The sequence below is a fragment of the Takifugu flavidus genome, chromosome 4 (genome assembly GCF_003711565.1).
Source record: "Takifugu flavidus isolate HTHZ2018 chromosome 4, ASM371156v2, whole genome shotgun sequence".
NCBI lineage: Eukaryota > Metazoa > Chordata > Actinopteri > Tetraodontiformes > Tetraodontidae > Takifugu > Takifugu flavidus.
The window spans coordinates 16,151,483-16,163,415 of NC_079523.1; the positions used below are offsets into that span (position 1 = coordinate 16,151,483).

The window sequence follows — 11,933 nt, forward strand, 5'->3', positions numbered from 1 at the left end:
GATGTTACCACTTGGTAGTAAATAAGAGGGGCAACAAATAAGAAGTAATTCAGATCCTCACACAGAGGATGTGCATTGTTATGCTGCGGTTTGGCCTCAGTCATAAGTTTCTCTTCATCCATCGTGCCAACTGGGTGCCAAATGGTTCTGACCTATGGACCTTTGGTTCCCACAGTGGAAACTGATCCAGCCTCACCATGGGACTTTTAGAAAATTTAGAAAAATTTACTGAAGCTTTTCATTTTCTCTTCGCACTCGAGCGGAGGAATCAGAATGCCAGAGGTGGGACGGAGTTGGAACACAACAGAGCTGCTGATCTAATAGGAACTGTATCGGCTACGCTGCCGTTTCAGAGCGTCGACCCAACGCACACGCGTCTGGTGGATTATAGGGGTGAGAAGAAGCTGCAGCATTAAGAATCTCAACAATAACAATAATCATCTTACAAATTCCTGTACTTGACATAAAACTCCTCAACCTGCTCCTCTTGGTCCTCTGATGACAAAGCCTGGAGAGAGAAAATGAAACCAGCAAAAAATCTTGTACTATAGTGTCACAATACTGCTCTTAGAGGTGTTTTGACTTTCAGATCATTAAGTAAAAAAGCGAGGTTGGTGTTGCACCTATGTGTTGATGCTTCCTGTATTTGAATCACCATTATATCAAACTGTGTATGAAACGTGCGCGGGTCAGACTTCTACGCCTCACAGATATGTTCACAAGTAGGCCAAGTCTGTGTTTCTATTTACCTCTTTATTCATTGTTCTCACAGATATAATTTTTTCAATGATGTTGGCCTCATCTTCAGGTGGCTCCTAAAGGAGAGAAACACACAAAGTTTTGTCATCAAAGTTCAAAACCTGTGTAAAACAACTCAGACTCAGAGTGCTAGTGTTGAGGTATGTACAGGGTCTCACCTCTGCCTGCCATGCTAACGCAGTAGTGTTGAGCGCTGCGATGCGACCAGCGCCAAGAACGGCAATTGTTTCTCCATCGTCATCCACCACTTTCAAATCCAAATCCTCATTATACTTCCTCCTCTTAACCTGACGCCCTGAACGCCGTTTCTAAGAAAAAGCAGAATGAAGGTAATGAGAAGAAGAGAAAACCAAGTAAAGTGGATTCCGGGAAGTCCAGTTGAGTTGTCCTGAGCCAATTTTCTCTCCGACCTGGATAATTGAGAACGGTCATCGACGATTGCGGGTTTTCTTTCAATTCACTATCTGATGCTTTGGGTTCTTTCAACATCTGGGACTTTCAGTGTGTCCGGTCTTAAGACCTTCAGAGCATCAAAAAACATCTGTCAGGTTTACCAGTGTGTTACAAAAGTAATCAAACACACAGCTAAGTGGCTCCCGTGTTTATGTCCATGTCTGCAGATGTCAAAGGGAGACGCTAAACCAATAAAAGCAAAGCCAGCAATAACGACAAGGGCCAACATTTTCACCCTGTGTAACTCAGCCTTTGGGATCAGATGATCTTTACTCATTGTGGTGAAACAGATGAGTTTTCCTTTACTTTTTTCTCTTTCATGTCCTAATGCTGGCTAAACACTGTGCATCTATAATTGCCTCTGTATTTAGATGTTCTGAATGTGCATCGGAATATTTCTTCTTCCTGATATTTGCTGGTTTATGGGAGTTTTTTTTAGGTAAATTCCCTTCCTGTTAATAAGAAGCGAGTTAGATTTTCTGTATGGTTGATGGGTCGAAATCTGATCAGTAATAAAAACTGGTGCCGGCACCGATCCAGCCATACTCACTGAATTATCCAGGCTGTCCTGGCTGTACTGTCCACCCATGCTGAGGGCTGATGCTGAGGTAGTGTCGTCACTCTCTCCTCCTTCCTGGACAGACATCTCCTGGCTTCTCCTTTTCCCCTTCTTCTTCCTCTTCTTCTCTGTAGCTGCTGTGCTGGGATCTCTGTTGGGAGGGTATCATGGCTAAGGATTAGCATCAGTTCCGAGCAGGAGCAGTCCTACAGTGACCCAGAGACCGGGAGTGCTGCTGCTGATGTATCGATCTATCTAAATCTATGTATGTAAATATCCGATGACTGCACGCTGTACCTTCTGCACCAATTGAGATGCTTCGTTAGCAACTATAGCACCCACTTAACCCTTTGTTTACCCCCATCTACAGTAATCCCAGGAGAATTCGATGCCTGATGATATCAGTCTTCATCTGCAACAATTATGAGGAAAATGCTGGTCAATCAGAAAAACGTACTTAGGTTTCCGGCCCCTCTGTTTTGGTCCCGACAGTCCCGGTTTCTTGCTGTTGGACTGGCCCCTGTTGCCACCAGCCTGCCCTGCTGCAGTAGAGGGCAGCTCGAGGGTACGAGGAGTAGCTGCTGGAAGATAAGAAAACACAAAAGTCTACTGATGGCGAGAGAGGAAGGACGCCTTTTGAACTGCTCCCAGGAAGTCAACGCATCAATCGTAGAAAGCGCAACAGGAATTAATATACTGACACAAAGAGTTGATCCATTAATCTTCGGATTTGAGGAAACCTTTTAGTACATTTGCTATCATAACTGGGATAACTGCTTACACCTTTTTTTATTTTAATGTGAGAAAAGTCTCATTTACTTTTTTTTTTTGTTTTTTTTAGCTTTTTTGTAAGTCCAGAGATTCACATCCACACCTGCATACACGAATTCAATAGACAAAAGCTTAATCAGAATATTTCTCTCTGGTTTAGTCATTTGTTAGATTGAAGAAGAGAAGAACAAGACAGGTGTCAGGCTGTGCCAGGCCCGCCTTGGGGTGCTCCCGAGTATTTATTGACTAAAGAAGGAAGGAGAGAGAAGATCTTAATCATCTCTATGCCAATGAAACGTCTCATCCTGAAACAAACTAGTTTATCTGAAAGGAATAGCGACTGATTCACTGACAGACTGCTGAGATTGATGCACAGTTAAGTGCAGCTTGCCTTAACAGCCCAAAATCACCATTTTACACACATTTTACTCCATTGAACTCTACCTTCATTGGTGGACACAGATGGAAGGACTTTGACTTTCGGTTTTCTTCCTCTTTTGCCGGGTACTTTAACAGGCACCTGGGCTGGCTGTGGAGCCACAGCAGCACCTGCCCCTCTTCCCCCGGGCACATTCTTTAACTGCATTTCATTCCCTTTCCTGCCTTCCTGGCCCCGCGATCGAGGCTCCCTTCGTCCCTTGCCTTCATTGGGCTCCTTGCTCCTTCTCAACGTAACCACTAGTGCCTCCCTCTCCTCCTTTCTTTTCTTTGGTTTGCTGCTGACCCTTCCCTCACTCTCGCCTTCTTCTCTACCCCATTCTCTTTTGTCCTTTTTCTTTCGTTTCTTCTTCACCCTGCCTCCTCTGTCATCCTCTTCATTTGGCTGCAGAGCTCCGCCAGGCTGCTTAGTGGCATGGGCCGCTGCGATTGTGTAGTGATTTGACGTTGCTGTGCTGCCCACGGGGGTAAGGAGGTGGAGCTGGTCGTTGGGGCCAACCACCAGGTGTCCCCGAGGGATTGTTGGAACCGTTGTTTGAGCATTGCTATTTTGTTCGGAGGCAGAAGACGAGGCTTTTGCTGTGGAGGCTGGAGGTGGCATGTGCTTCAGGAGACCAGTGAACATCTGACAAAGAAAAGAAAAAAAAAATCACAATCCAATCATATCAAATGGATTATTATCATTCCATTCTCTTGTAGGTTGCTCAAGAAAAATGCATGAATAGATGCAGTGGTTAAATTATTCTTTCACCTTTGTGGGGGGGGCATCAAAGAGACCTGTCTTGATCTACCAAGGAGTGTTTGAAATCATAGATTATTCCTTGCATGATAAACACAGATTGGGAAATACTACATAATCAAACATTCACAATTTCAATGGCATAGGTTAAAATCAGCTGTCATGCAGACTGTGACATGGACCCAAAGGTCTAAATGAGGTAAGCTTTTCCAAAAACCCAGGCCATTCACATACTAGGATAGTCCAGCAGTTGGACTGGGAGTGGAACGCAGGAAAAAGTCTGCACCTTCATTTGGTTGTGTTCATCTTCACAACACACCTTTGAAGCCAAACCAGCACATGATTCCATTAGCTGCTCATTTCAGTCAGTATCAATCAAAAGAGCAACCAGAGAAACTGTCTGAAGGGCATATTTTCTCATATGTTCAGAGAAGCAGATGAGAAGCTAGCTGAAGGGATGGTTTATCATTATTAACCATCTCACATCTTTAGGTAAAAAGGATCGTTACAACAGGACAAGAGCAAAGCTTGACATGGCAACATAAAGCCTATAGTACGTATGTTAGAGAAACATCAAAGCATTTTCCTTAAATATAAAGTTCTTGGGCACTTTTGACCCATAAAAAGTGGGTCATCACAAGTACAAAACCGGAGAGCACAAGCTGAGCAGGGTTGTGTGTATTTAGAAGAGCTGACTGACACACCGTGGGTTCACGGACGAGACAGAATAGCGAGATCAGGAGGGCGGAACAATCCCGAGAATACAAATGTTCACATTCTAGAGTGAGAATTCAGGTTTCATCCACAGGAATCCCTTTACAGATGGCTTCAGCACCGCTGGGTGGCTGGAGAAACAGCTCCGCCCACCTTCCACAGCATCGAAAAGGCCCTTGGGTCAGAGGTGAACTCTAAACAGAAGGCAGTTCCCTTTTACAACTAATGGGAGTCACAATACAAACCTGCTGCTTGTTCTTCTTGTTTATTTTCATCTTCTATCACATAACTGCATCTGTTGATACAGAAAGACATGATTTGTTTTACTCTGACAAACATATTTGAAGCAAATGTTAATAGACATATACTGAATATGCATTTTCACAAATAACAGAAAATCACAGGGCATTAAATGTTATGCCGCTTTTTTTTTTTTTTAACATTACAAAGAAATTTTGAAGGCCACATAGAGACTCCATCCTCAACTGCCTTGTGTGCACCGCCACCCCTTGGGTGAACCAAACCTGTATGCTTTTTATTGGTTGGGAAACTGGAGCATGCGGAGGAAGCCACACAGAGACAGGGAAGAACCCCTGGAGATTGGCCACGAAACCCACCAAATATTGGCATTGGTGGAGAAATATGAAGAAGAAAAAGCCATTTTTAAGGGTTCTTACCAGCTTGGCAAAAAACTTTTGATGGATTGGGCAGGTTCCGACCCCTGTAACTCAACAAAGGCCTGATGCAGCTGAGTATCAAACCCACAACAATAGCGCTAACCAGTGTTTCGCCTACAGTGGCACTGACCCGCAAGCTACCACGGCAAGGTTCGGGACTTTACTAGCAGTTATCACTATTGGCATTTAAGGATAGCACCATGCTTACTGAAGTATACATTTCTAATGTATAAATTTATCCGACAATGGTTATCTTTCTGGCCATAAGTCATGATGTCAATGACGCCTGAAGACGGTAAATAAATCAACCCACGAATCAACTTATGCCCTGGTTATGCAGGGAGAGGTCACTGGAACTAAAACCATTTAGCTGGCAGTTTCTGCAGCCACAGGCTCCTAATGGTGGCTGCCACACAGATGAGCAGACAACAACTGTCACCAAAGAAACAGTACAGGTGGGTTCAGCATGGCAGCTTGCGTGTGGAGTGGAAATCCGAATTGGAAATCTTTGCTGTTGCTTAACAGCAGCGGATTTGTAATAAACAAACTGTAAACAGGCGAAAGACTGAGAATCATTGCAACGGTGGTTCTAGAAAGCCTTTAAAGTAACCAATTTACTCATGTGGCGACATTCAAAGCTGAACTATTTTCAAATCTCTCGATTGTAAAAAATGATATATTTAATTGCCGAGCACATCGTTATTTCAACTGTTCCGAAATACTTAGCAACGATAAACTTTTTACACCTGCAGTACAAAGCGTAGTTACTGAAGCATTATATTATTGTCTGTTTTATTCAAATGTTTATCTTTAGCGTGTTATGGCACAGACAGGTTTGTAAAATGTCGATTTAGCAGAAAAATCGCAATTAAAAGAAATATATATATATATCAGAGAAGCATGCTCTAAAGATCCAGCATTATACTGGCCTGACTCTAATTTCGGACATTAGCGTCTTTAAACTGTAGCATTGGTCTGTCTGCTAACCCGCTGCTGAGGCATTCGTGGGATTTTCGCTGTGCAGGTTAACAAGCATTGAAATAACCACCTTAACTTCCTGTCTGGAATTTAATGAAATATGGTAGTTTTTGAATGCGTGGTTGTATGATCTTGAACCCACCTGCTGCAGCTTGCTAGCTTGGATGATGCATCATTCACAGAAACATATCTATTAAATTCATTGGCCTTATTCTTATATGAAAGCCTTCAAATGTAGGACAACTGAAGCTGGAAATGTTTAAGCCCATAAAGCAAGTTTTCTTCAGTCAGTCAGCCAGTCAAATAGCTAGAAAGGAGCAACTATCAGAACACTGGGACCACAGACAGCCTTTAGTCCATGTGCCACAAGGACAGCGCAGGACAGAGCTAAATTCACGAAAAGAAGAGCAAGTATTAGGTTTATCTGGGTATCAATAGAAAAAACTGGACAGAATTTAGTGGTTTTCTGGAAATTATAAATGATCCGATATTTCAAGTGCATAACTAAATGTGGGTATCCCGGCCAAAAGTCTCTGCGTGTCACAGCAGGGTGCAAATTAAAGGATAATACCAAAGTGGTCATCACTGAACCACCACAATGTCCCTCTACACTTTCTCAGTTGAGGCACAAAATACTAAACAGCTTACAACCAGTAAGTTAGCCCATTGTTTCAAGAAGTGCTGAACATAAACAGCGGGTTTGCCCCATTCGTGATGAAAAAGAGATGATGGAATGGAACTTTGGGAAAATGAAACGAGCATTCACTAAAGCACATGTTTCTCACGAGGAATAGCCTAGCTTTTCTGATCACTTTGAAGGCTAGAGGATATCTGGCTGATCGTTTAGCCCTTCAAGGAGTTCTTCGTTGTCATATCCAACAGAGCAGCTTCTTCACTGCAAGCTGAAGATCAGATAACGTGACTCAAGTCACTGTGCTCCATAAAAATCACAAATAATTTCCCAACTACACATAGCACCAAGGTAAATCGTGTATGTGTGTTTGTGTGTATCATGTGCAGACAGAAATAAAGACCATTTTAAAAGGGGCATCATTTGGTTCAACAATTGAGTACGATAAACGGAGTCTCTATGTATCTATTCCAAGAGTTTGTGTAAAACAATAGGAGGATGGTGGTGGTGTGCTAGCTTGAGTCCAGGGCTAGAGAGGAACACAAAAGCTAAAATTGTTACCACAATAGGATTAAATGTACAACAAAATATAGACCATCCTACCTAAAACAGCAAGCTACATTTGAAAACACAGTATCCCTTCCAGAAGAAAACACAACCACTCCCCAAACACTCCTGTGGCTCCGTAGTCCACGCAGTTTTAATACTTGGGTCAACATGTACTTTTTTGTCACTCTAACAAACAGCATAAAAGCCCTTGCAAACATCCCCCATCACCGTTTGTCTTGCCTTTACTCCATATAATTCTTCCACACACATACCACCGAACACTATAGTCATCATTACATCTCCCGCCTGTGTAGAAGAAGGTGATCTAACGCTCCTGATTTGAGTCACAGGAAGAGACAAAGGATGAATTGTGCATGGACAGGGTTGAATGAGGGTGCTATAATCTGAACAAATCAGAAAAGATGGTCAGAAATATCAAACAAACACACTCGTGAGTTCCACATAAAGCCACAGAAACCTAATGTATAAAACAGCAGTATTAACATCAGCATATGGACAACTGCAGCATACATTTGCACAACTGCTGAAGGCTCATTTGACATTACTGAAGGGGTGCTGTGCTTCAGACCTCAAGGCTACGGTTCTGAAACGGCAAGAAAAATATAGATAAATCTATGAACATGTTAAATGTAGAAGTTATTTTTGGAAATGGTGGCCCATGCAGCTGCAACTGATTTAAATGTTACATTTAAATTAAAGATCGGCATTCATTTAGCTGTCTGGATTCCACATTTATTCATCTACTGATCAGGAACAACCAAATAATCAAAATCTGGAATTTTTGCAGAAATATCAGAGTTTTAAGCCCGGACAAGAAAGTAAAGTGCACACCTCTGAACAAACATTTTACCAAATTTAGCACAAGAACGTGCTTGCTGCATCTGCTGTCCGGGGCATTGATGTGATTTTTCCTTCAGGATAAACTTACATTAAATATATACAACAGAATTCTGCTGTACAGTTAAATTATTGTTAAAGTGATGAGACTGCAGAGTGTATTGCTAAAACCTGACGTTCCTCTATTTCAGTCCACTAAACCTCATAATTATTGAACAATATAAAAAACAAGCATGACTAATACCTTTAATCTGCGTCAACTCTGGAGGAGGAGAAGCAAAACCGAGACATTTAGGTTTACTGGTAGGCTGGATTTAGCCCAGTTAGCTCTGAAATGTAATCAGTGTTCATGTCTGTAATGAGACAGGTTCTCTGCTTTTTCACAGAAAAGTGAGGCGATCTGTTAAGACCTGACCCGTCTGAAGATGCTCAGTTTAAATGAGCTGATCTGAGTAAGATCTGGGTTTTGACTCTAAAGGCGACTCTCATTGACTGATCAGCTTTGGGGGAGAAAAAGGCGGCAAAAAGAGAAAGAAGGCACCAAACGGGCGGGTCGATGTCCATCGCACTGTCACAGCCGAATCAGTGCAGGTGAGAACAGGCTGGTTTTCATGTCCAAACCAACGAAGGACCACTCGTTGTGTGACCAACGTGCAACGCAATGAGTCCGTCTGGTTCTGGGTTTGAACAGATTTACAGCAGAACTACAATCACCACTTTCAACAATCGCACTCCTCAATGCTACAATAACGCTCATCGACTGAAGAAAGGGGCTGCTACGTTTTTGGAAAACTCTTCGCAGGTGTGGGTGGATGTCCCGAGTGCCCTGCGCTGGACCAACCGTCTGTCCAGGCTGTCTTGCTCACCTGGCAAAAGGCTGCAGCGTCCCCGGACCCTGATTTAGAAAAGGCAGCAATTAACTAGCCCGTGGCTAAATGAGGACATATTTCAGGCCTCACAAAGGTAGAACAACAAATAGAGAGAGATCAGTGCAAATGTGTCAAAATAAAGGCCGGTATAGGACATTGTAAGATCAAAATTACACTCTAAGAAATATAGACATTTCCTAATTTGGCCACATTATAACTCACACCTGATAACTCCCTTTAACATTATTATAAGAACATCTACATTGCAAATAGTTTTGTCTTTTTATACTATATGCTAAAAAGAAACAAACCTGCTTAACTTAAAGTTGGCAGAAGTGATCTGACATTGTAGCTTTGGTGGCTGTTGACACATTTTATTGTGTTTGACCTTGAAAGTTTGGAATGTTTTCGGCATCCCTCCTCTTTGCCTCCGACAACCGTCGTCGTGAGTCCCCTGAGGCTGCACTGAGTGATGGAGACAGATATCCAGTTGTCCACAGGACTCTCACCTGGAGGCCCTGTGGAGTCCCGGCAAAGTCTGCGTGCAGAAAGGCCCGGACGGCTCCGCTAACCACTCTGCCACCCTGTTATTCCCATACATTACTTTAAAATGTATGCATAAGGGCAGTGATCACACACAGTGATCAACCCAAGCAAAGGAATAGCATCCAGGGGTGAAACAGCGAGGGCACAAGCAAAGTCCAAACTGAAAACAGGTTCCAAACGGCAGGATGGAACCAGGCCGGACCCAGCGAGACACGAGCATCAAATCAATCAAGCAGCAGGTGTAACAGGCTGACGGGACCGGCCTGACATAATCTGCGTTGACGGAAAATGCAGAAATCCAACATTTAACTGCTGTCGGCAAAAAGAGGCTCAAACCATTATTTGGTTCAGATGGAAAACTGACTTCTCAGAAAGTTCAGTGAGCTATGGAAACATATATCCCGGTCCTTGTACATGTTTAGGGAGTTGGCTCTCTTAGGGAAAATGTCATGTTGCTGTTGTATTTAATCAACGTCCCGTCATTTAACGGTCCTGAAATATCACAACTGACATATATCAGGTCCTATACACAAGGACCAAGGACACCTTCACTTCCTGTTGAACACCTGCAGGATGACAATGTCATCACGTGAAGCCAATAGTGCAGTTCTGGTCATTTAGGCCCGATCAGAGGACAGTAGGCCTCCCACTGGAGGCAAAGGCAGACAACTTTTGTCCAGCATAGCTGAATTAACAAATTCACAATGCAATTCTAAAGTCAGGAGGTCAAGACACGATGAGACTCGATAACACGAAGACAATGATCGGACTGGTGAATTAGGAAAGGTAGGCTGGATGGCTGGCTAATATGAAACAAATGCTGATATAAACACTATTCTTTAATTCAGTGTGGATAAATGCTGCAGACAGAAGGACAAAAAGAATGAATTACTGTTTTCCTCATGTCCTTTCCCACTGTCCAGCTACTCTACTCTGTCAGAAGGATTATTTGCTTTTTCCATTCAGTCCAGCAGGTGTTGTCACTCTGCCCCCTCCTATTCGGTGGCCTTGTTCCAACTGTGAAGGAAAGATAAAGACAAGCAAATTCCCAAGTATGAACATCAAGTTCTCATATCGGATTTTAACCACCTTACAGGTCCTTTGAAAAGCGACTTAAACCTTTTTTTCGGTGCATCAGCATGACTCACGACAATAAAACAGCCCATGAGGATGGCGACAGAGCATAAAGTAATTATAGCTACTTTCATCAGCAGCACTAAAGACCACATGTTGCTGTATCTTAGACGTGCACATCAACCCTGGCCATAGTGACACAGATGGCTCCATCAATCCCATACTACATCTATGTTCTTACTAAGGCCAGCACACACATGGACAGACACATGTGTCATTGAAATATATACATATCTAAATAAATACAATAAATCAGATTCTGAATGGAACAGACTGCAAATTAGATGTGAATTTAAAGTTATCATCACCTTTCCAATATAGCCCTCAGATCAATTGCAAATAGAGGGTTTGAGCTTGAAACAAACCCTCAGCTCAGTGTATCCAAACCCAGCAGCCCCGCTGCCACATCAACCAGGAGAATCCTTCATTTTACAGATGCTAGCAACCCCTAACAAACATTCTTGAAGACAAAACGCTTTAAATTGTGATACTCAGTTTCACAGCTGTGCTCCGTTCAGTCCCTACCTTAAGATAGGGGCTCACTGTTAGCACCACCCGAGACCAGCACACCTGGGCAGGTGTGGGCAGCTTTATCACTCCGAGAACTTGTAATTCCTCACGTTTCCACACACACGCCGAACGCCTGTCTGCAAATGTGTCAAGGTGCTAACAAGCTAGAGGCTGATCCAAGCCCACTTTAAAAGGAGGCTAGCAAATGCCCAAGCTAACAGGCTAGCCTCAATCTTCCAGCGGCTGCTGCCACAAGTTGGGTGGTGGTGGGGGGTAGTTGAGGGGGAAAAAATAGTTCCCGGTGAGGAGAAAGACAGCCAAGGAAAGACAGGATACAACAGGAACCGCAAACATACCGAGTCCGAGAACCGCTGTGTCCTACTTTAGATTCCAGCCTCCGCTGCCGAGCTAGCTTGGCTAGCTTCGTAATGTCACTGCATCGCTGGTGTAAATACACAGTAAGAGCCTTACACGTGTGGACAACCTCGATAACTCCTTTACGGGGACATCTGTCCATAGAAAAGCCTCCCCGGCCAACGATTCAACGGCTCCTGGCACATGTTGTCAGCACCGACCCGTGTCCCGGGTTAGCCCGGCAGGGGGAAAAAAACAACAAAGAAACACGAGCCCGTTTCTATTTCCAAGGACACAAAATCGCCATGACAGTTTAGAAAAATGCATAAAAATTAGCAGGCAGGGGCGGGGGGGGGGGGGGAGTCGAGGGATGGGGAGGTGAGTGGAGGACAGG

The 11,933-nt window shown here is 43.5% G+C and overlaps 1 protein-coding gene across 2 annotated transcripts in view; it reads right to left on the minus strand.

Annotated features, from left to right (window-relative positions):
• The window catches only part of chd6 (chromodomain helicase DNA binding protein 6), a 37,746-nt gene extending 25,937 nt beyond the window's left edge, over window positions 1-11,809 (minus strand). For both annotated transcript variants that reach the window (XM_057029130.1, XM_057029128.1), the window contains exons 1-9: window positions 11,542-11,809; window positions 4,679-4,728; window positions 3,732-3,767; window positions 2,987-3,605; window positions 2,229-2,352; window positions 1,763-1,922; window positions 918-1,067; window positions 750-815; window positions 447-508 (exon numbers count right to left, since the gene is read on the minus strand). In XM_057029130.1, coding sequence (XP_056885110.1) covers window positions 447-508; window positions 750-815; window positions 918-1,067; window positions 1,763-1,922; window positions 2,229-2,352; window positions 2,987-3,605; window positions 3,732-3,767; window positions 4,679-4,708 — 1,247 coding nt within the window. In that variant the 5' untranslated portion in view covers window positions 4,709-4,728; window positions 11,542-11,809. The remainder of the gene's footprint in view (window positions 1-446; window positions 509-749; window positions 816-917; window positions 1,068-1,762; window positions 1,923-2,228; window positions 2,353-2,986; window positions 3,606-3,731; window positions 3,768-4,678; window positions 4,729-11,541) is intronic.
• Window positions 11,810-11,933: the final 124 nt, after the last annotated feature.